Raw genomic sequence first — 22,829 nt, 5'->3', positions numbered from 1 at the left:
AAAAAAACTATCTTCATTGTAACATTCTTTAACAAAACATTAAATCCTAGGGCCAAGCTCCCTACCAGTACCTAGAAATTTCTTGCATATAACACCTTATGTTTTAACTGTCTAGTCAGAATCCTGCTTGCCTGTAATAAGCTCTTTACTAGTTCCCAAGTTCTTTCATTCAACTTTCCATTCTGTTACCTCCATGGGGTCCGTTCTCTTTCCATTTCTTAGTGATTAGTTTTCTAGCCAGCGAAAACCCTAATTACACTATTTTAGTTACAGATGTCCACCTGGATATGCGATTAAAAGGGAGTCCTATTAAAGTGATCTTTTCATCTCTTCCAGATAAATCTTGTGCTAGGAACAAGAGTTGACCCCGGACTCCCATTGAGAAATCTTGTATTGTAGAACATATAATAAAAATATGTTTGTGTGTCACAGTTTCTGTTTTGCTGCAAATACTTTTAGGGTTAGCTGCAGGGAACCTTGATTGATTCTTAACGGATGTTAATATATTCTATACATTGAAAATATGATGTGTCAAATATTACATCCCCCAAATTTAAACGGTGTACTTTCATACAGCTTTAGCTAAGCTCTACATCGTGAGTTGCAGAACCGCACCAACCATCTCTACATTATATTCACAAATGGATTTTCTTCGATAATCAGTTTCCTATACAAAAGATATTTGTTCCTTTTTGCTGAAATCAACCAGACCTCTCTCTAATTATTATGGACTACTACTTATCCCCTATAGCGAATATCCAGTCTCTCCATTAAAAGTTCCACTGATGGGCAAATAAAATTGAGCCTGAATCTGGAAAAATGACTTGGGGCCTGATTATGACCTTGGTGGATAGGATACTCCATCACAAATGTGACCGATTATCATCTGCTGTATTACAAGTTCCATTATATGCTATGGAACTTGTGAAACGGCAAGTAGGAATCAGGCCCTTAATCTCCAACTCCTGCATTAATTCTCCTATTGTGATAACGTCATTGTGCTGCCAAATTGAGCTAAGCTAACCAGTCATTTCTGGCGAGTCAGAGGAATACACCAAATAGGAGATAGCTTATGAAATTTAGGTTTTTTTTTACGTTTTGGAATTGTTTTAATAATTCGTATTTAGCTCTGTATGACTGTATATCTTAATTGGCTTCCAGGAGACTATTACCCATATCCATAAGTCTCCTTATGTAGCTTAGAGAGGAAGTTATTTTAATTTTTCTATATAAGGTTGTGACCACCCCTCTCAAAGTGTGGTACAATATAGATTTCTATGGCTCACCTGACAATATAAACTGGGTAATTACCCAGTTCTGTTTGGAAAATAATCTTACCTAAGTTAAAGAGGATTGCCTAAAATAGAAAAATGCATACTGATCGTAATTAAATTGATTCTGCAAGTAAGTGAGAAATTGTTTTGATCCCATTTACCAATTGCAATTTAATTCTGATGTTATTAGTCATGTGCACTCCGAGATACCTTACTGCTTTGTTGATATCAAACTGAGTGATATGGGTTAAGTTAACAGTTTTTATCCCAACATGTGATACCTGTGTTTCGGAGTGTTTCACTGTATACTCAGACACCAATGAGATTTATTGGATATTAAGATTAACATATTCAATATTATTAAGTTCAAATCATCTGTATAATACTTTCCTACCGCACCTACCGCCCCCCCCCCCCCCCCAACACCAGGAAGGCAGCTCTTCAAAGATGTATCCATGTCTATCTTAATAGCAAATGGTTTGAGATACAGTGAACTCCTGACTTCTCTCACAGTTATCAATAATTGCCTCCCCTGCTATCCTATTTATTTTGAGTTGTAGCTGTGCCTCAGAATATGCATGAAGTTAGCAACCTGATGAACTAGGATGGCATTTTAATTTTTTAAGCACCTCCAATAACAGTTCACAAGCTCAAAACCTTTTTTTGGCATTTAAAAATAATAAAAGAATATATTTTCAGCAGAAAGATAAGAGATAACTTTGATTGTAAACTGGATGGTCAGACCCATGTCTCTGCGTCTGTCTTTTAACAATTTTCACCCCAAAGAATGCAGTCATAAAAACAACCACAAAAGAGCCTTGTAGTTTATGCAATAAAAATTCAGGTCACATAAAGTTCAATCAGGCAACCAACCCCTAGGTGCCACTGCATTTCTAGCTGTAGAGCAGAGTTCCAGCCTGGGGAATGCTTATAAAAAAAATATAGTGGGCTTTCCTGGGTTCATGGCTTTAATGACCCTGGAGACTTATGGGTGTTTTTACTAGTGTTGCTGGGGAGCTGCAGAACTCCCTGCAGCCCAGTGGTGGCAGTGCCAGGATGGATATATACTAGGTAGTTATCGTTGGGTCTGTGTTTTCATAGGAAAAGCATTTTTTTGTTTTCAAAATAACTTTGGATCCCTTTGATGAAACTTCCCCTGTAAAAATGGGAAAAGGCTTTGTCCCTTTCTTGCTGGATGGACTGTGCTAATCATAGGCTTAGAACTATGCTAGAAAAACAGACATTTGAGGTGAGCAGATTAAGAGTGTTGCTGGTGTTGTAGGGTGCTCCATATAAAGGAGCTTCTCTCTGCCTAAACTTAGAAACTACCCAGAGTTCCTTCCTTCCTGTTTTGTATATACATATAAAATATATTTTTACTGAAAAAACAAAGGTTAAAGGGACGTTGTTGTTAGGTAAAAAATGTCAGTTTAAACCTGTTTTAAACTAGCAAAACCACTAAAATTCAGCAGTTAGAATTATTTTAAGGAATCTATAATTTGCCCTAAAGTAATATAACTAGAGGTACCTTGACCCCAAACCCTGTGGCCCCAAAAATATAAAAATGTTGTCTCGCTGGACTCCTTGACAGCTCCTGTAGGACCAGCACAGCCCATGAGTGGTATATATGTATATATATATATATGTGTGTGTGTGTGTGTGTGTATATATATGTGTGTATATGTATATGTATATATATATATAATATACTTAGTGGCTTCCGCACTAGATAGTTATAGTTTGGATCATGTTTTTTGACTTTCATATATATTTGGCACTGATTGATGAATCTTCACGCAATTTTCCCCCAAAAAAGTGCCCTGATGATTCTTGTTGCGCATGGAAAGTTTCGGGGTGATCCGTCAAACGGGGGCCAAGAAAAAGAGGGGGGAGGGGGTCAAAAAAGTTGTGTTTCCCATGTTAATTCCCATAGGACCTTTGAACAAGGTTACAGCCTGAACCACTGAAAGGAATTACACCAGATTTGGCAGAAAGCTAGATTTCGGGACGCAGATTGTGCTTTCGCTTATTTGGTGTAAATTTGTTCAGTAGTTTTTGAGATATTTAAGGGAAAACACATTTGTATATCTGAGATTGTGACAACTTTGCAAAAATTAAGGGCTGGTGCACGGCAAATGCATAGTCCTGATTGGCTGCCAAAACTTCAAACCAGGAAGTGTTGGCAGCCATCTTGGGACTTGGCTTGAACCGAGTCCCACCCAAAAAAGTTTTTTTTTAAAGTCATCCTGACCACTTGGCTCTGGTGCTGGGGTCCCAGAAGGACCCCGCCTGAGTAAACGAGCATTTACAATGCAATGGGTCTCACATTTGCTCAAGTTACAGCTATTGGTGTTGTAAATTCCTAACTGGGCTTTTCTTGCCACATACATTAAAAATGAAAAATAAAACAGTTGACATAAGCAAGCCGATTCAAAGCGCCATGGCCGCGATGAGCGTGAGCGCGAAGGAGACACACAAAAGAAAAAATGAAAAGTAAAAAGTTTACATAAGCGGGCCGATTAAAGCACCACGGCCACCATGAGCATGAGCGCGGAGGAGACACACAAAAAGAAAAAGAAGTTCACTTGCAGTCAGACATATCGGCAAACATGCAATTATCCATGTAACAGGGTCGGTCCCCAAGGCATTAACAAAACTGTACCAAGGAGGACAAACGTAAAGCATTGTTTTTTTGTTTTTTAAATAGGGAGGGCCTTCAGGCCGCCCCCCCCCCGCAGTCCCTGGGACCACCACCACCCACCACCTCCCCAGGGCATAACAGAAATATGGTACATGTGTGCGTGACCCTCCGCCCTCCCACTGCAGCCCGGGGACCACCAGCTCCCCGGGGCATAACAGAAATATGGTGCAGGAGGTGCATTCCCCCCCCCGCAACCCCTTGGGACCACCTCACTGCGCTATAATGTAATTGAATGCGCGGGGCCACTCAGCTACCTCACAACCCCGGGGACTGCCACCTTCCTGGGTCACACTGTTAAAAAAAAAAAAAAAAAAAAAAGGGGTTTGATCCAGACCCCCTGGGGGCCACCACCTTTCCGGGGCTATTCTATGTTGCAGGAGGGGCCCCCTCAAAGCATTGCTGTCACAGAGAGGGACCTGCTATAGCAGTTTCCTCTGTCTCCCTGCCTCCCTCCCTGCATCTGTTTAACAGCTTTCCCATCATCGGAGCAGAGTGTTTGCTGTGGCTTGGTGGCAGCTGTCAAAGCTGCCACAGCAAACAGCTATGTCCCGGGGCTGCCCCCCCCCGGACATAGCAGGAGGTGACCCTGGGGGGTGGCGGTCCCCAGGGCCACCTGCTATAGCAGCTCCCTCTCTGTGACAGCAATGCTGGCTCCTGCAGGAATTGGGAAGCCAGCAGGAACCGTGGGGCCCTTGTAGGCAATGTTTTATGAATACAGATCACAGAACTACCCAGTGATCTGAATATAAAGAGCATGTGAAAACTTGGCCCCAGTAATGCTGATCACTTGTGAACAAGGCCCCTCAGCCGAAACGCGCCAGAATGATGCTGCCCCATTGAGCAATAAAAAGCACTGGATTATCTGCAATCGAGCTTCTGTGTGTTTCTTTGGTGTTTAGTGGCAGGATGCTCTGTCCTGTTGTTACTGAAGCTGCCCTGACATAGTCGTGGGCTCGTGGGCTACTGCAATATAGCATAAGTTGTGCTTTGAGATATATATTTTCACTGAAAAAGCCAAAGGTTACAGGGATGTTAAAGTTAGGGTGACCTTTTACCCGTGCAAAACTATAGAAATTCAACAGTTATAGTTATCCTAAGAAACTATAACTTGTGGCCTAAAGTTGCTTTTTGGCACAAGTTATAGTTTCTTCAGATAAGTATTGCTATAAGTATAAGTATAACTGCTGAATTTCTGTGGTTTTGCATGGGTAAAATGTCACCCTGACTACAATGTACCTGTAACCTTTGTTTTTTTCAGTGAATTTCTATGTTTTTTTTAATGCACACGTTAATATTTGTGTCAAGTTGTGGTAAGCCAATCAGGGCCTTGCTTTTCCCCAGGATGTTCGAATATGTGTGTCAGACGAAAAAGAAAAAAAAAATGGCCACATTTTTGTCCATGAGGGCCCCTAAGGGACCTCTCCATGTGTCCTATGGGGTCAGGATACTTGTATCCTGACCTGTTGCGGTGTTAAAGGGGGCGGGGGGTGGCACGTGCGTGGGGCAGAGCCGGGAGGGGGGAAAATATTAATAAAAAACTTTTAAAAATAAACTTACCTGAAAGCCACGCCGTGTCCCGATCCTCTGCTGGCTGCAGGCAGGCACCGGCTCCCAGCCTGCCCTGCAGCCAATCCTTATGTCAGGAGCAGCATCAAGATTGGCTATGAGTGCCCAGCCAGGGTGCTCCCAGGCAGACTGTGAGCCTGTGCAGGCTCTCTCAGAGAGCCCTCTGTGCATCTGTGTTTGGCCGGCCCGAAACGGCTGTCCAAACACACATGCTCCTTTGGGGGGAGTGCTGAGCACTCCCCCTCACACTCGTCACCCACATGGGCCTGCCCCTTTACAAGGAAACGATAATAAACACTGTTTATTATCATTTCTTTATAAAGGTTTTGCAGCTGCTGCTGCTGGCAGTGGACGACGCTCCTCCGCCCCCCCTGTAGGCGAGCCGCCCCTGATCCTGACCCCTTATGTGTTTTACACTGTTTCCCCTCCCAAACCTCCTGACCCCAAGCAAAGGGAAAAACAAAATGACAGCCACAACCTTTCTGTCAGGTTGCGGTGTGCCAATCAGCACCTTTCTTTTCCTCTGAATTTGTGGAGGCTCAGAGGAGAATCCAAGGAGGATCTGTGTTCCTAGATACATAAATTTGGTTTTCATTAATTAACTAGAAAACTACTGAATGGATTTATACAAAATAACAACAAACATTTGCAATGCAGTGGGTTTTGCTTTTTCTCGAGTTAGAGCTATTAGTATTGTAAATTCCTAACTGGACTTTTCTTGCCACTTAAATTGAAAATGAAATGTAAAACATTTGACATAAGCGAGCCAATTCAAAGCTCCATGTCTGCCATGAGCGCGAAGGAGAGACACAAAAAGAAAAAGAATTCCACTCGCAGTCAGACATATCTGCAGTTGTGCAATTATCCATGTAACGGTCAGTCTGCAAGCGGTAACAAAACCACCCTAAGGAGGGACAAACGTAAAACATTTATCAACGATAAAGGATTTTCGAAAGGCAAGCCCACGAACAAGTGAAAGTGATGTGCATGTTGTGGGCGTGGTTAAAAGCCCACAAAACTTATCAATGGGTCAAAACGTTTGCATGCTTGACCTAAAAAGGCCTCTTTCTGGACCAAGAGGTAACTTTCTGCCAAATTTGTTGTAATTCTGTCCAGTGGGTTTGCCTCTATCGCTGTTCAAAATCCCCAGGTGAAAATGAATGGGGAAAGCGCGTTGTGGAACACCTCCCCTCCCCCCCCCCCCCCCCCCCCCCCCTTTACTCGGCCCCCGCTTGATGAATCACTCCAAAACTTTCCAGACAGCAACTGAAGTGACGTCTGTTGTTTTCTGGAAACATTTGTGAAGATTCATCAAACAGCACCAAAGTTAGTAGCAAACGAAAAACACTTTTTCTATAGAAACTAGGTCCTATACTTTTTCTATAGAAACTAGGTCCTATCTATAACTACCTGGTGCCGACCGCCACTAGGAGAAATATATATATATATATATATATATATATATATATATATATATATATATATATATATATATATATATATATATATCTGCACACCAGCTTGACACTCTGTCAACGATGCGGCATTCCCAGGATTTTCACAAAATCTTCATTTAATATGAACAATTGATACCAGACCTACAAACACCAACACGTTTCGACCTTCACGGTCTTGAATAACAATCTGCTCTTAAAGCCCATTTTGCTTTAACGTATCTGGTTTCTAATGAAAAAAACTTAGTCCTACTGCCTTTGTTGTATCCTTTCACCATATGCAGATCAGGCATTTGCCATCTGACATACTTTTGGCCAATGAATGCTGTGTGCTAGCACTGAATAGTGATTGTATTGTACCTTTTGGTTCCCGGCACAGCTTATACTGAAACTATTAGTGCCGAGATGGTTACAGCAGCAAGCCAGCTATCATATCAGTGAGTATGAAAAATTGCAGATAAGGTTTTGTTGCGTCCAGTACCACAGGCTCGTGGAATATGCAAGGGCCTTGATGTTGGTTTTACTTTGAGACAAACTATGGCTAGAGAAGATTTGCTCTGTGACGATTTGTTTTGCCGTTTTAAGATAGATTGTATTTTGCTTAGCCATCTGTAAAAATGTTCACCTTTTTATATAGTTATAACTGTGTACCTGAGGGTTACTCTTGTTCCTGATAATCAGATCTGGCTACAGTTGGGGTGTTAAACCAGACGGTAAATGTATGCTTGCTGAGTGATCCAGGAAAGCTGGTATCAGTTACCAAATGCAAAGTTGGCAAGGGTGGTGCATTGCAGTGACTCTGCAGTTAATGGCGCTGAGTCATAACGTGTAGCTCTGAACAGTGTCCCCTCCTCTTCTTCCCCCTAACCCCTCCTCTGTCCACTCTTCACACACAGTCTGTGAACAAACAGTTTATGCTGCTATGTTGGGCCTCAGGAATCCAGAAGGTTGGTGTGTGGGCTGTAATGTTTGCAATTGTGAGAAAGCTAAACTGTCCTGCTTGTATAAAATATGCCTCCCTTTAAATGCTGTGGGGGGTGGAGGGGGAGCCGTCTCACTATTTATCTTAATAAGAATTTCTTTCACCTGCCACCTTCACCATTCCCAGCTTTCCATCCTCACTTCTTCACTGTCCATTATCCTGCACACCACCGTTGCATCTTCCACCCCACCTACCACGTCCCCATCGTCAGTTCCTCCACCACCTACTTCTGTGTCTGCACTTTACACCCCTACTACCCCCGCCACTTCCCTCAACTTATACCCACCACCACCGTGTGATATCCCACCGTATGCCTCCACATCGCTAATGCCAGCCCCCCTCATTCCACTAGCCAGCACTGACTCGAAGACTCCAATCCTGCCCCTATTTAGTATTCTAGCCTTCCTGTCCTGGAGTACTTGCATCTGCACTCACTACCCCATCTCTCCCCTTTCCCTTCTGAGTCCTACCAAGCCCTCGACATAAACTACTTCCCTTACTCCTATCTACCTACCTCAATTACACCCTACTGCTCTGGCTCTCACAGTTCACTCCATCTCCAGCCATCCACCCCTCAGCCCTCACTGCTTCTCCTAAACTGCGCAGCCCCTAAAGGTGCAAATCCCCAGCAGCCCTTCAGAGCACTACACCTTTCCTAGACAGCGTTGATCACCCCCTGCACATACTGCCATTTTATGGCAACCCTATCCCACCTAGTGTTTCTTCTCCCTTACCCCTCCCATTGCCTGAGCCAGTCATGCGGCATTTTTCATTATGTAAATAGCATCTTCACTGCACTTGTCGTGCACCTAAGGCAAAGGGTGTTCACCCTGAGCTGGTGTGTATAGGTTTGGTTCCAGCCGTGCAAAGATTCGGTAATGCTGAGCGAGCCTCAGTCGGTGTGCGTTAAGAGCACTTTGGCCAGAGGGAGTAATGCGATTTCACCTTTTTAGTCCGCTACTTGCATTTAAAAAGTACCCGACGCTCGGCAGTAGAAGTGAATTCGGTGATACCATGTGTTTTGTTAGTGGTAATGACTGCCATAACTGTTGTCCTTCAGATCTGATGACTGCCTTTTATGAAATACCAGTAATTATATTTTTTGGCGGGGGAAGGGGAGAATGAACGAGATACTACATTTCCTACAGCTATGCACCAGCTTTATTATCTCCCCTTTCCATCCGCAGCACAGCACAATACAGTCACCTGTCTGAAATCACACAAGGTGAAAGCGAGGAGCTGAGGCGGGAAAGTCCAAGCCTGGCAATCGTAAGTAGCACGAGCAACATGTCACCTGTCACTTTGTACGCCTGGAACGTCCTCTCCTGAGCCGAGCCAGTGTTAACTTTACCATCCCTCGACTCTTCTCTTCATGTCTGTCTCATCCAGTCTCACACGATCTTTTTGGAGTACAGAAAAGATTGTGCTTGCCTTCTGTCTGGTTTGACCTCTGGGGCGCTCTTTTACACCTGACCTGGCATCCTCAAGAAGCTGTCTATCTTTATTCCAAACCTGTCTCCTTTGGCTTAAGTCCATAAATAAGTGACTTTCTTATGTCTAGCTTGACTTGTCTTGCCGGACCCAATTTTGCATCTGAAAGAAACTGCTTTTGCCACTTACCTAGCTTACCATTTCTATCATGCCTCATTTCGCACGTAGGCTAAGGTGTTTATTTTTTTGTGCTCAGCTCAGTCTGTATGGCAGCCTTTGTTTCATAATTTGTGTTTTGTGAGAAGCTTTGTCTCTTAACTATCTTAACCTGTCTCAGGCGCAGTTTTCACAGTAGGTGTTTGTCAGAAGCTGATGTAATTTTCCTCCTACCGTGACATACCTCATAAATTCACTTTTGCGCTTGGCGTCCCTAAGAAGTTGTTATTCTTCCCATACCTCGTTTAGCCAGTCACAATGTTCCTTTTTATTTATTTGTGTGTCTAAAACGCTCACTTTATTGTGAGTAGCTCAGTCTTTCAATAGCCACCATTTCACACATGGCTTCTCCAAGAAGCTGTCTTTGGCACATGTCTAGTCTGACCGGGCTTTGTTGGCCCCTGTTAGGAGCTAGCTTTACCTCCTACCTAGCTTGACTTCTGCTGTGGTCCATGTTTGCATATAGTAAGCTTTCTTTTTCTCAAGTCTTCTTAACCTGTGTTACAGTTCCCCGTTGGTTCTCCAAGAAGCTATGTTTGTCTCATGTCTAGCTTGATCTCTACTACTCTACAAAGGTGTCTTGTGTCACGTGTAGCTCAACCTGTTTCAAAGGGCCCTGTTGGTACCTCTAAGAAGCTGTCTGTCTTGTGGCCAGTGTGATCTTTTTTATAAGGTCTTCTTAGTGCCTCTAAAAAGTTGTATTTTGTCTCGTCACTAGCATGACCTATACTACATGATCCCATTGATATCTTGAGAAGCTTCATTTGTCTAGTTCAGCCTTTTGTGCTGAGCTCTGATAAACACGTTAGGTCTTTTGAAGATCTGAATTTATCTCGACCTGTGGTGCTGGGGGCTTTTTCCTGTCTCTAACAAGCTATGTTTCTTTTGTGCTTCACTTGGCCTGTTTTACCGGGTGGATTTGCAATTCTTATCACATAAAAGCTGCCTTTGTCTTGTGTGAAATTTGACTTGTCTTACAAGGCCTTGTTGGTCTCTAATAAGCTATCTTTGTCATGCCTAATTTGTTGGACGGCCTTACATTCTTTGTGTCCCTGACTAACTGGCTTTGTCTCATGTATTTCTGAACCTTGCAATTTGGGGCCCTTTTCGAGCTCTAAGTGGTCTTTCTCTCGTGTCTAACTTTTCTGAAGTAGTCCCTGGTAAGATGGCAACTGAAGGGGAGCCAGCCGCCCTGGTGAAGGTCCTGCACCTGATGATCCTGTCCTCTTCCTGGGGCATGCAGCTATGGATGACATTTATTGCTGGTAAGTACTGGTGCTTCTGAGACTCACCTATTTGAGTCCAAATTTTAGGCATTGACTGGAAGATTCTACTATTTCTAGGAGAGCCTTGACCCAAACTCGAGGGCACGGATAAGACGTTTATGGCCGTTGTCTGCAGCCTCTGCTTGCAACCGATGGTCGCTTTGTCCAGAGTTTATAGCATACAGATTATTTGCGCTCCAACATGACTGCCAGACTGATGCCAAAGCTGTGTCTAAGGCAGAGCTTGCAACAGAGGTTCAGTGAGGCCCAGCTCCAGAAATTCTTTCCTGAATGGGCCGTCGGTGCTTTTGAGAGGGCCCATCGTTGGCTCAATTTTAGTTGATTCTAAAGTGTTTAGATTTGCATCATATGATCTTCCAGTGAGCCAGCACGGTAAAACCGATAGATTCTTGTTGACTGCAGATAATCTGTGGGTTTATTTAGGATTAGGACCAGATAGAGGTCTATAATGATTGGCCCTGGTAATTTCCGGCATGTTTCAGGTCACTGCCACCGCACCTAAACCGTGATGTTTTCACACCAGAACGGTTGGCTAGCTTCTTTCAATTTGTTCAACATTTTGTGACATAAAGAAGGTAGGGATTTTTAGGGATTTTCAGGTTTAAGATCTACTAAGTACCATAGTGATGACTTCAGCAGGAATTGCAATGAAGAATACAAGAAAGTGACGAATGGCCTGAATGCTTGAGTCAACTCAGCCGCTGGTTATTACTCGGACCACATCCCTTTCCATCTTGTTTTGCCCACCATGCCACCTCAGACCCAGCCATGTGCAGACCAACCTCGGTCCTGCTGCAGTAGGGCGGGAGAGGAATTAAAGGATAGCGTTATGTTGCTCTGAAAGGAAGACTGCTGACTGATTTCCCTGCTCGAGGGCAGGACAGCTGAGGCAAACGCGAGCTTTTGAACAGATGTGAAAGTCGCAGAGCAGAGTTGTTGCACGCATTAGCGTTATGGAGTCACCCAGAAGCAGTAAGAAGTTGTGGCGTCAGACAGGAGCACAGCAGCCGGATGTCTCTCAGAGGATGGGGGTGGCTGGGAGAAGAAGAGCGAAGGTGAAGAAATCCTTGCTTTACAGATGTTTCCTGGGTAAAGGAAGAGCCATGCCCCGTGTCATGCCCTGCAAAAGTGGGTTGGGACAAAGCCCACCCTTCGAAAAGGAGAAGCTTCATTGGTCCTCATTGTCATTAGATAAGGCCTAATCACTCCACCCCAGGGTATGGGGGATAACGCTTATTTGCCCCCCAGATGCCACCTCAAAGCTTTGAATGGTGACAGGAAGTATGAAAGAGAAATAGCAGCGAGGAAAGGGGGTTCAGGGTAGGTAGAGAGAGGAAAAGGGGTTCAGGGCAGTTGGAGAGAAGAAAGGGGGTTCAGGGTAGGTGATAAGAGTAAGGAGGGAGGGGGTCTTGTGGGTCCGGTGGTCCTTTGTGCTGTGCACGTGTAGATTTCGATCCAACCTTCGTCTCCATAGATAAGTAGGAACTTTCCGCAGGGTAACTTCAAGTTACAGGCTAACTCTAGTGCGATGCACCCCTCTAGGAGCTATGGTGACATCTGGTCGGCCCATCCTCGTGAGCGTTACTAACCGTCTTTGGTGAAAAAACTAGCACAACCAGCCTTATACATCGTGCTTACCCCAGTACAGTGACGCCACTGTAAGACAAAGGAGACGGAACACAGCACAAACATTTGTAACTGTTTCAGACTTGTAAACGCCCTAATTTCTTGGAAGTTTTCAAGCATGATTCATACGTTTCCTCTCCTGCTGCACCGGGACCAAATCGGAATGTGAACTTGCTTTTGACAGAGGCGTGGTGAATCACTTCACGTAAATAATGTGTAGGTTTTTTCTCGGCCCCACACGAGGGCAGTGTTGTTCCACTTTCTTTTATTGACTGTCTGGCCTATCTTCTCAGCTCATCTAGAGACGTTGTGCATGAGGGCATCTGTCAGAACCCACATCTCTCGGCACAGTGTTCCTGAGTTAAACTAATGCCCAGATGCATTCTTCTTTCATTAGTTTACATTAAGTCCGTTTCTCTGATTTACATTTATTGAGAGAGCGGTTGGTTAATGAGTCACCAATATCTTTACAGAAACGACGAGAAGAATAATTTTATTTTCCTGCCTTCTCCAAACGCATGATAGGAAATTCAGATATATTTTGGTCTTCAAAAAAGTAATCGGGATAATAGGGTATTAACAAACATATTTTACCCGCAGCAGGAAACCGGAACAAGAAGCGAATGGGTGCTTTACAAAACAGGTCGTCTTTGTGCTTGATTGACATTGTAAACAGAGAAAAAAAGTGAATTGTGAATTAATTTCAACTGCTGGTAGTTACTCCGAGTACACCCTGCCCAATAATTTTAGCTCATCTTTGCTACTGCAAACAGAAGTTATGTGCAAATCAGTTTTTGACCCTACAGCGAACGGTACATTCCAGCCGGGTCACCTCCTCTAACGGGAGCTCAAGCAACACCCGATGCGCTCTAGCCTTTCTCTGCGCCACTGGCGAGCGCCGCCAACCACCCAAATATTTTCAGGTTTATCTCGCACTTGTTCAAAAGGCGATTGCCCAAGAGCACAAACTTTAACCAAATAAGGAGTCCGGGTTTAAGGGATCCAGGTTCCACAGTTTCCAGCTAGCCCACTAGACGCAACTGGGGCGGAAAAGGAGTTCTGATGGAAAAGCCAAGGGACAACTTTCCGCGGGAAATGTCACTGTATTGTGGGCCCTGCCTGTGTCTCTTTCAGTGATTCGGTGACAGAAACGAGAAGTGATGTTTGGAAGTCAGAATCCCTTTTACATTGGGCATAATTCATTCCGTTTATGTTTTTAACTCACGAAAACGGAGCAACCATATCAGATCACTCTTATTCCCTGAGGTAAGAGAGTTCAGCTGGAATTGCAGGTCAGGCCTCCTCTGAACGGAAATCAAGCAACCACAGATATGTTTCAGCCTTGTTGAGCTTCATTAGTGGCTCAGATTATTTCAAGCATTTTGTCCATCTTTTTTTTTTATTATCTTATACATAGTTTGCAATTGTGTCGGTTCCTCCAGTGGAATGTGTGTCTTTTCCATGCATGCATTTACGTGGTGCTTGCCACCTTTTCGTTACATTGTTGGTCCTTTCTGTTCCTTAGGGTTTGTGCTGATCCGGGGGGTGAGTCGACACACGTTTGGGCTTGTGCAAAGCAAGTTGTTTCCTTTCTACTTCTATTCTGTGCTGGGATGTGCCTTCCTGAATTTATCCATCTATGCGACCTATCATCCAAGGGAGCTTCTGAGCCCAAGCGAGAGCCTACAGGTATCATATGTGCTGAGGTTGTAAACACACGGAAATAAATATAAATGGAAAACGTATGAATAAAAAGGGTGAGAGTTCCTCTTGCAAAGATAAGACGCACACAGTACGCCTACAGTGCACAGCCACACTACAAGCTTATTACAACCAGTACTGTTCGGAGGAGCTAGTGAAGCCAAGAACGTCTGCACACATCATGCTCCTGACATAGTAAGAGAGGGCAAGGTTTGGCAGCACAGCATAGTTGAGCCTGAACATCTGCCTGCAGTTGAAACTCAGTGTTGCACTTTAAAAAACAAAAGCACAAGGTGTGACACTCAACATATAACATGTCACACACGCTACCTACCATCATTTGGAGTTATTGATGTCGAGTGATAGCCTCCAGGTATTTTATCTAAAGTTACATGCAGGCAATAAACAAAACCTTCGAAGTGTTCAGACACACCTGCACGGATATACACACTTATAGACACGTGTAAATAATTGCATGCTACGTTGGGCAGAGTTGGCATCTTGGTTGTGTGTGTGCATGGAATCGTGCGCTAGATGTGTTCTGGTTTCAACTACATGTCATCCTAGCACTGTACAGACTTTTTTCCTGCCTCCTCTCTTGCAGATTTTGCTTTTCTTCCTCTGCCTTGTCCTAGCTGCTGTCAACGCGCAGTGGCTGTCCCAGAGCACGAACAAGACCATGCTGAAGATGCAGGAGATCGAGCGGGAGCATGGCCTGGGTGATGAGGTGGGACGGAAGGAAAAGCGGGAAGCCTACAAGGCCCTTCAGGAGAAAGACCCCAAGTACAAGGCTCTGCGACACAAGTTCTTCCGGTACCATGGGCTCTCGTCACTCTGCAACCTCGTCTGTATGGTGTGCAATGGAGTGAACTTGGCCTACGCCGGCCTGCAGCTCTCAGAACTTTAGGCCCGGAGTACGGTTCTCGGGTGGTTTCAGCGCTGTCCAAACCTGTGATTAGGAGAATCCTGTCCATACTAAGCTGCAGCTCTTTAAGTAGCTCTGATTAGCAAGTTCTTGTCCTGCAGACCTGATGTGCAGCTCTCACCTTTAAGGCCTGCTATGCATCTCTTGGCCTGTAGGAATGATGTACAGCATTTCTCTACGAGTATTGTGCGGTATTTCCTCTATGGGCAGATCCCCGTGCTTCAGCGCTTCCTGTGCCACCCATGTGTACAATTATTGGCCTGGAAATCCGATCTGAAAATCTCAGGCTCCTAGCCCTGATGTGCACTTGATTTATTAGCAGACTCTTTTCTTCTAAACGTGACTAGAATTTTTTTCCCCTTATCCGATAATCTTGATAAGGTCAGTCAGAGGGGCTGAGCAAAGACTCCCCCTTTTGAAATTGTACCACTGGCTCTGAGGGCCTCCAAACGTAGGCCATTGTCTAGCTGTGGATGCTACTGTGAAACATCACGTTGTCCAGAAACTTAAAACATTCCCAGCGAATATTCATTGCTTTTTTGTTATATTTTTAGTATTGGCTTCCCCCATATCCGGGGTATTTGAATAGCTTACTAATAAAAACTTTTAAACCTGCTCCACACATTCTAGAAAATGTATGGCGGGTGGGAGCGTTCCTTTTCTCGGTCAGCAGGGTCCTTTAATTCATGTATGTTGGTTTTCTTTGACTCTCACCTTTTACACAGCTCAAGGTTAGGTTCAGACAAATCCCCCGAATTCCTGCAGTGTGGTGCACCCTGAGAATCAATGTTTTTTATCCTGAGATATGAAAGCTGCTAGCATCATGTTTTACCTTAATGCTGATTTATTTTATGAGAAGATGTTAGGGACGCTACCTAATGAATTCTCTCTTTGCCCACTCTGAGTGCCAACCATCTGCACCCTGTCTGCCGATACCTCTATGTAAAAGCACTTCTCACTCATCCATGTGCATGCACATTCAGCTTTCTGGATCTCCCAGTACATGACCATATTCTGTAGGTTCCATCCCAAGCGTGGGTCTCTGGCAGGGATGTGACGAACGAGTCAGTAAATCACGCTATCTGAGCGCCAGTACATGCCCTTCTTGGATGAGAGACCGCCTACCCTACTGATGAGACGAACTGCATCTTAGGTTTCCCAAGTAGAGCTGATTTGAGAAGAATTTTAGAAGAAATATTTTGAATGGTCTGGCCTTACAAATTAGTAAACTCTTAATACATTGTAGGTCTGTGTAATCATGGAAGGACCAGGCCTCTTGAGAAGGCCTTTGCTCTTACTCCTCTCCAAATAAAAGTCTGAATGTCAGCAGACGTTTCTGGTAATGTGTGGTAGTCTTGTGGAAAATACGCATCCCTGAATTAGCCTGGGTTTGATGTTGCAATAAGGTACCTAGTACTCCTTTAAGTTGATCATTGTGGTTTTCCCAGATAAGTATGTGACTCAGACACCTTATATGCCCCCCCCCCCCCCCCCTAAATATAAGAGAAAGTGGTTGGTTGAAGTGTTATTTGTTTCAAATAGCGTGGTATTGAGAAGGCCCTTGTTTGGCTTGGAAAGTAGATCTTTATTCTTCTCCTGGCACACTTTAACCGGTACAGCTTTTCAAAGAATGGATTTAGATTGAATTGCTGCCTTTAGTACTTGGTCGAGGTTTTTGCAGTTCTAGGTGTCTTAAACCCCAGCTGTGTTGCCACCATTTCTCTGCATTTAATTCAGGTACACAGGTAAACGCACTTTGTCACAAAACGTGTAAACTCCACACTTTGGTTGGGTGAATGTGGTGTGGAGATGACCTCGGGTTCGAAGTTGTCCATGATTTCCCAAGGCTTGAGGTCAATACGCCATTGGTTATTTTGAAGGGGGTGATAATTTGTACTTTCCATTAGGTCAGAAACATCAGAAATTTCTGGGTACTCTTTCACAAATCCTAATGTGATTTGGAGTTGTAGGCTGTAATTTTGTGGAAAGCAGGAGAAGAGATATCACTTGACAAAGAGTATCTTCTTTTTGTTCCAGCCAGTGCTTTAAATGGAAAAATAGAAGTGCAGGTACTCTGTAATAGAGTACCTGCTTGTTTCTCAGAAGTGCCGGTACTCTCCAATTAAAAGTATTACATTTTTCTTGAGATAAGCCGGTACTCTCCCTCTCAAAATAAAAAAGTGCCGGTACTCAGTACCGGAGAGTACCGGCCCATTTAAAGCACTGGTTCCAGCACTAAGAAAGGAATTAAGGTCGGTTCGTAAAACGCCTGTCTTTCATAATCACAGGAAGCTTCTGAATCCACCTTTGTGGTGCAAAGTGATCTGGAGACACAAGTGCACTAGAATACTGTGTGTACGCTGCAAAAACCTTATTGTATTCTCTCTAGGAATTGGAATGTGACTAATTTGGGAACCACAACACTTTTAACATCCGGTACCCACAATTGCGTACACACTAAAATACCCTCTCTCACGTACGTATTCTTTCATCTCAACTCCCTCGCTGTCTTTTGATCCCTTTCTCCTTAGCCCTCCCCTCTTCCTCCCTCCCTTTCACCCTATCTCTTTATCACTTTCCCTACGTACATAAATCCTAATATTACATTTAATTACAGTGCTAATTATCATACAGAAAGTACCGTATGCCCCTTGCAGCTCCCTACTTTTCACCCCTCCCTCTCTACCCCTTACCCTCCACCTCACCACCTCTACATTTCATTTCATCTATCTTCTTTCCTCACTATATCGACACTTCCATTTCCTCAACTTCACTCTCTCCCTCTCATTGCCGATTTCTCCTCTCACAATCTCTTTCCATGCCATATCACCCTTTTCCTATCTCAATTCTCTTCCCACCTCTTTGTCTTTCTTGCTCAATTTCTCTCTCCTCCTCTCCCTCATTCCTGCTTCTTGACACTCCATCTACCTCTCCCCACCACACACTTTCCATCACCACCTCTTTACACCCTCTTACCAATACCACTCAGTTTTCTCTGTCATTTTCTGCCTTTCTCTTCCACCTAACACTCGCTCAAGTTCCACAACTCCTTTTTACTCTTTTGCTATTTTCTCTTTTGCCTGTTGTGCCCCCGCCTTATTTCTCTTTCAAGATTTCTCTTCTCCCGTAACCACCACTTCTTTGCCTCCCCCTCCTCTTTCTTACTCATTCGTCCTCTATCCTTTGACTCTCCTTTCCATCAAAGCTCCTTCTGCCTCTTGCTCTGCTCATATCCTATCTTGATCCTCCTATAACAATAATTCTCTTTCCTACTCCAAACAGTTCAGGCCTCCCCCCCTCCTTTCACCTGCAATACACTACCTCAAGGACGAGCTACGTATCTCCAAACACATCCACCACACTTCGCCATAACATCGCTTCAAAGCACCACACCCATAGGCCCATACTACTCTCATCCACATTACCGACCAGCCCTATCCCATCACTCCGCACACTTTTCCACTGCGTTGCTTACCGTAACAGCAGAGCACACTTGACATACCCACCTTACGATTTCCACTTTATATTAAAAACATAAAAGGATGAACTTCAATAGCACAACACTTGAGTTTACTGCTGGTAAATACTCCACACTTCCAAAAGCAATACATTAGAACTCAGCTGCAGCATTCTCCATCACACAAGCAGCCAAGCAGTGTCCCGTCAGTCAGCACACTAGCAAACCCACATTGAAAGATGCTTGACCTAATAACTATAACTCCAAGTTAAAGTGGGAAGCTTTAATACCACCACAGATAGTGGTCGACTCCTGCACAACCGATGACCAAAACATCAGACTGTACACTCACCTTTTGAATTCAACGTCAAATGTGTCCTTGAGAAATCCTAACCAGGATTTAGGTCTCCCACACTAGGCAATTGAGCGTGATAAGATGGCAACAGGGAAATTAGGGACATGGGATTAAACAAAACCACACACAGTAACAAACACTCTGGAGCTCAGTGGATAGTCACTCTATGAAGTATTTAACCACCTAGAGTAAGGAAATCTAGAGAATTAGTCACTACAACTAAAATCGCACCTATCCCCAGGATCCTTCTCCCAAGGACTAAAAAAATAAAACAGCATATTGCAGTTACTCATTCCAGCTGTTCAAAGCTGTTAGAGCAGTGGTTCTGAACTTGTGGTCTGAGGTCCCCTGGAGCCCTAGGACACCTGTTCAGGGGAATCAGTGGCGGGTCATCAAATTAAATAATATTAGCTGGTTAATAAAGTAGATATAGAAAATTTCAAAACTGTCTGTAAATGTGGAGAAATTGAAAGCTAAAAGTTAAATTGGTATCATTATCTTGATTTGTGTGTGCAGCTGGTATCCTCAATTGAAGTAGCAATGGTATGTGCCGACAAAAAAGAGAGCATTACCTGGATTCAAAAAAGACTTAGTGATGTGCTAAAGTCTTGCATATTGCTTTGTTTTAAACAAATAATACTAGATTTGATAAAGCCCTAAATTTCCCATTAAAATTAAAATTTCAATTCTCTTTTTTGTGAATTCATTATTTTAATTAATTTTGGTATCTGTTTGAGGTATACATGTTCTTGTATTGTGTTTTGAGGTTCAAATCATAGAAATTGCTTATGCAGGGGCCCTCGGATTTCAATAGTTATATATTTGGGGTCCACAGCAGCCATAAGGTTAAGAACTGCTGCATTAGAGGGTACAGGACTCACCAATTTGTTAATCCAAATTTACATTAGGTAAAGATAAAATGACACAGATTAGGCAGAGTGTAGCAAGACACACACACACGCTGTAAACCACCATGCAGAGATGACCCACTATTTACTGAACATGTACATGGGTTAGTTTGGAAAGTACCAAGCCCCAGCCTACACCTATGAAACATAAGGATAATCTAAACCTTTGAGGCACCCACACGTGACAAATCTGGTTTGGGAATGGATATGCCCCAGTAAAGACAAGCATTAGCATAGCCAGTAGGTCTTGCCTTTTGGCCCTTATAAGTGTTTAGACATGCAGCATATTAGCCGGAGCACGGCATCTATTTTTTTGTAGGTGTTTTAGTGGTGTCTCTTGCTTTAGGCATTGAATGCTCAACTTCTAACTTACATTGGTACTAAAACTGCAGATTAAGCTATAAAATATTGTATTGAAGTAGAAAACACCTACACCATGATGGACGCTGGTAAACCTAACAAGACATGAGACACGAAATATGGATAATGAGTTGTGCCAGTGGGGTTACACATCCATGTAAGTAGCAAGGAAAGGCACTAATATAGAAGCCATGTGCTGGATAATAAACACATCGGAAACATCAAATATAGAACCGAACAAGAGTAATCGAGTCTCAAAAGACTGCAGGAATTGGTTGGAGGATGTATTCCAACTTGCCATATGTGATTCCAGGATACCACACACTCTGGATAAGCTAGTTAGTTACAAGAGGGATAAAATGAAAGTAGAACACAGACAGCAAGAAGCACAAGTAAGGGAATTTTTTTTTAGAGGGAGCATAGCGGGACAGACAGATGGATAGACATACAGATAGCTGATAGATAATGGATAACAGATAGATAAACAGATAGGCACATAAATACATAGACAAATAGATAGATCCCTGACAGATAACTGATAACAGGTAGCTAGATAACAGATATATAACAGGTAAAGAAACAGATAGCTAGATAATAGATAGATGACAGATACATTTATAACAGATATATAGACAGACAGATAAATAACAGATAGATGAACAGGTAGATAGATAACCGATAGATTAACAGGTAGATAAATAGATAAACGTTGAGATAAAAGAGTGATAGATAAACAGGTAGATAAAAGGGAGAGTCAGTCACAACACTACCCACGATCTGCTATTCTTCTTTTCAAAAAGAATCTGGGAGTGAAAGATTTTTTTCTGAATGCATTTAGCAGTTGTAATCTGTAAAGGCTTTGAAAACTGATAGCCTTGGTTATGCCATGTGGTATATTGTAATGTTGGCTAGTGGCTGTGCCTTTTAGGTAAGAAACTCTTTTCATAGAACATTTCCCTTTTTACAATGCTTTGTGTGTATATATAACTTTATAAATTCCTCAACAGATGAGAAAAGCAGTAACTGCTTGGCGATTACTTGTCTGCTTCAGTTAACATAGCATGACTGACAAGCCGTCCCACCCAGCAAGATACATCATGACGAAGGTGCGAAAAAGAGCACTGTGTACAGAATTACAGAAATGTATTCCGGTTGTCTAAAGCGTCATAAAATGGATAGCTAAACCCAGCCTCCCAAATGACAAAGTCAGACCATTTCCTCAAGTTCAGGAATTGCAGGGCTTCGTGAATCTGTCCCTTTGCAAATAATTGCCACAAATTCCCCCCTCTCCCCCCCCCCCCTTTGCTCTCTCGAGCTTCTGGCTCAGTTACCCGTTTCTGCTGGAACTGCACCCAGTACACAGCGGGCTCCTTGTGTCACAGAAGGACACACTTGCTGACAGGCAACGCAGTTTCTCCATGGCATCTCAGTCCAGGCCTGCAGACCACCCTTGGACTCACTGCTGTGCTGCAGAATTCAGCTGCAGCCCAAGCGCACCATCCAGCTCCCGGCCAAAAGATGGAAGCAGCAATACATCCCTGGGCACCACCACTTGTCCCACCATCTCCTTCACCAGCGCCGCCATGCATGTGCTAGAGAGGCCAGGAATAGTCGAAGAGAAAGGAATTTTGCCCACAGTGTACGCTACATAGGGTGAACACTGTAGAAAGACATCTGTTTCAAATGAAGAGAGATGATCAACGTTATAGACACCAATACGGTACCTACATATGTGGCGTAACGGCCAGACATGCTGACATTGGAGCTGGGAACCAGGTTGGAGTCTTAGTGTTGGCTCAACATCCTGTGATTATGGGCAAATCATTTAATCACACTGTGGCCACCAAAAGATGAATGTGTACTTGTGTAATGTAACTGGGGCTCATGTAAAGTGCTCCAATGCCTTTGCTTCGAGTTTGCGCTATAAAAAACTGCAAAAAAACAAAAACAAACTAGAGCCGGCACGCAACTCGTAGAACGTGGCAGCACTGCGCACCATGCTACTACAGGAATCAGCCTTACAAACGAGCAGCATGCTAAATATGTAGCTGAAATCTTTAGTGTCTAAGCTACTGATCGCCTGCATGCATTTTTTACAAGACAGCGAGGATCCAAAAAAATTGTATTGGCATCTTGTTAGTAGTTTCATTCAATGAATGCACAGCAAATGTGACCAGATGAGATTTACAGCCCTTTTTACAACAAAGCTTGGAAAAGACAAGCACTCCTCTCAGTGCTCCAGATGAAAGATTAAAGTAGTCACTGAACACATCTGAAATTGGTATTTGTGTAGTACTTGGTCTGCTCTCTATGTGAGGACAGAAAAAAGAAAAAGGTGGGACAAAGATAAAGGATTGCCCATTAGCAGCAGGGATTTTTAAAGGACACATACAACAGCAGAAGTAGCTTTGAAATTGGATAAAATAATAGACGTTTTCTTTTTCCAAAAGGATATTATGCCTATGTTTTTCTAAAATATGTGTACACCAAATTACTAAATTGAACTAATTTTACATAGACAAATGACAATCGCTGAGCAAAGCAGAACCTCAGAAAACATATACAACAGGTCGCTAAGCAACAGCGC

At 43.4% G+C, this 22,829-nt stretch overlaps 1 protein-coding gene across 5 annotated transcripts in view; it reads left to right on the top strand.

Moving 5' to 3' along the window:
- The window catches only part of TMEM205 (transmembrane protein 205), an 83,318-nt gene that overhangs the window by 28,429 nt on the left and 32,060 nt on the right, over positions 1-22,829 (top strand). For 2 of the 5 annotated variants that reach the window (XM_069231871.1, XM_069231872.1), the window contains 4 exons: positions 9,165-9,246; positions 10,779-10,889; positions 14,062-14,225; positions 14,842-15,050. In XM_069231871.1, the coding sequence (XP_069087972.1) occupies positions 10,790-10,889; positions 14,062-14,225; positions 14,842-15,050 (473 nt within the window). In that variant the 5' untranslated portion in view covers positions 9,165-9,246; positions 10,779-10,789. Of the gene's footprint in view, positions 1-9,164; positions 9,247-10,775; positions 10,890-14,061; positions 14,226-14,841; positions 19,666-22,829 lie in introns of those variants that run through there. The other 3 variants (XM_069231869.1, XM_069231870.1, XM_069231873.1) reach the window with 2 other exon arrangements.

Source organism: Pleurodeles waltl, chromosome 4_2 (genome assembly GCF_031143425.1).
Source record: "Pleurodeles waltl isolate 20211129_DDA chromosome 4_2, aPleWal1.hap1.20221129, whole genome shotgun sequence".
In the NCBI taxonomy this organism is placed as follows: Eukaryota; Metazoa; Chordata; class Amphibia; order Caudata; family Salamandridae; genus Pleurodeles; species Pleurodeles waltl.
The sequence above is the reverse complement of the archived record's forward strand: the minus strand, read 5'-3'. Positions and strand labels throughout refer to the sequence as shown.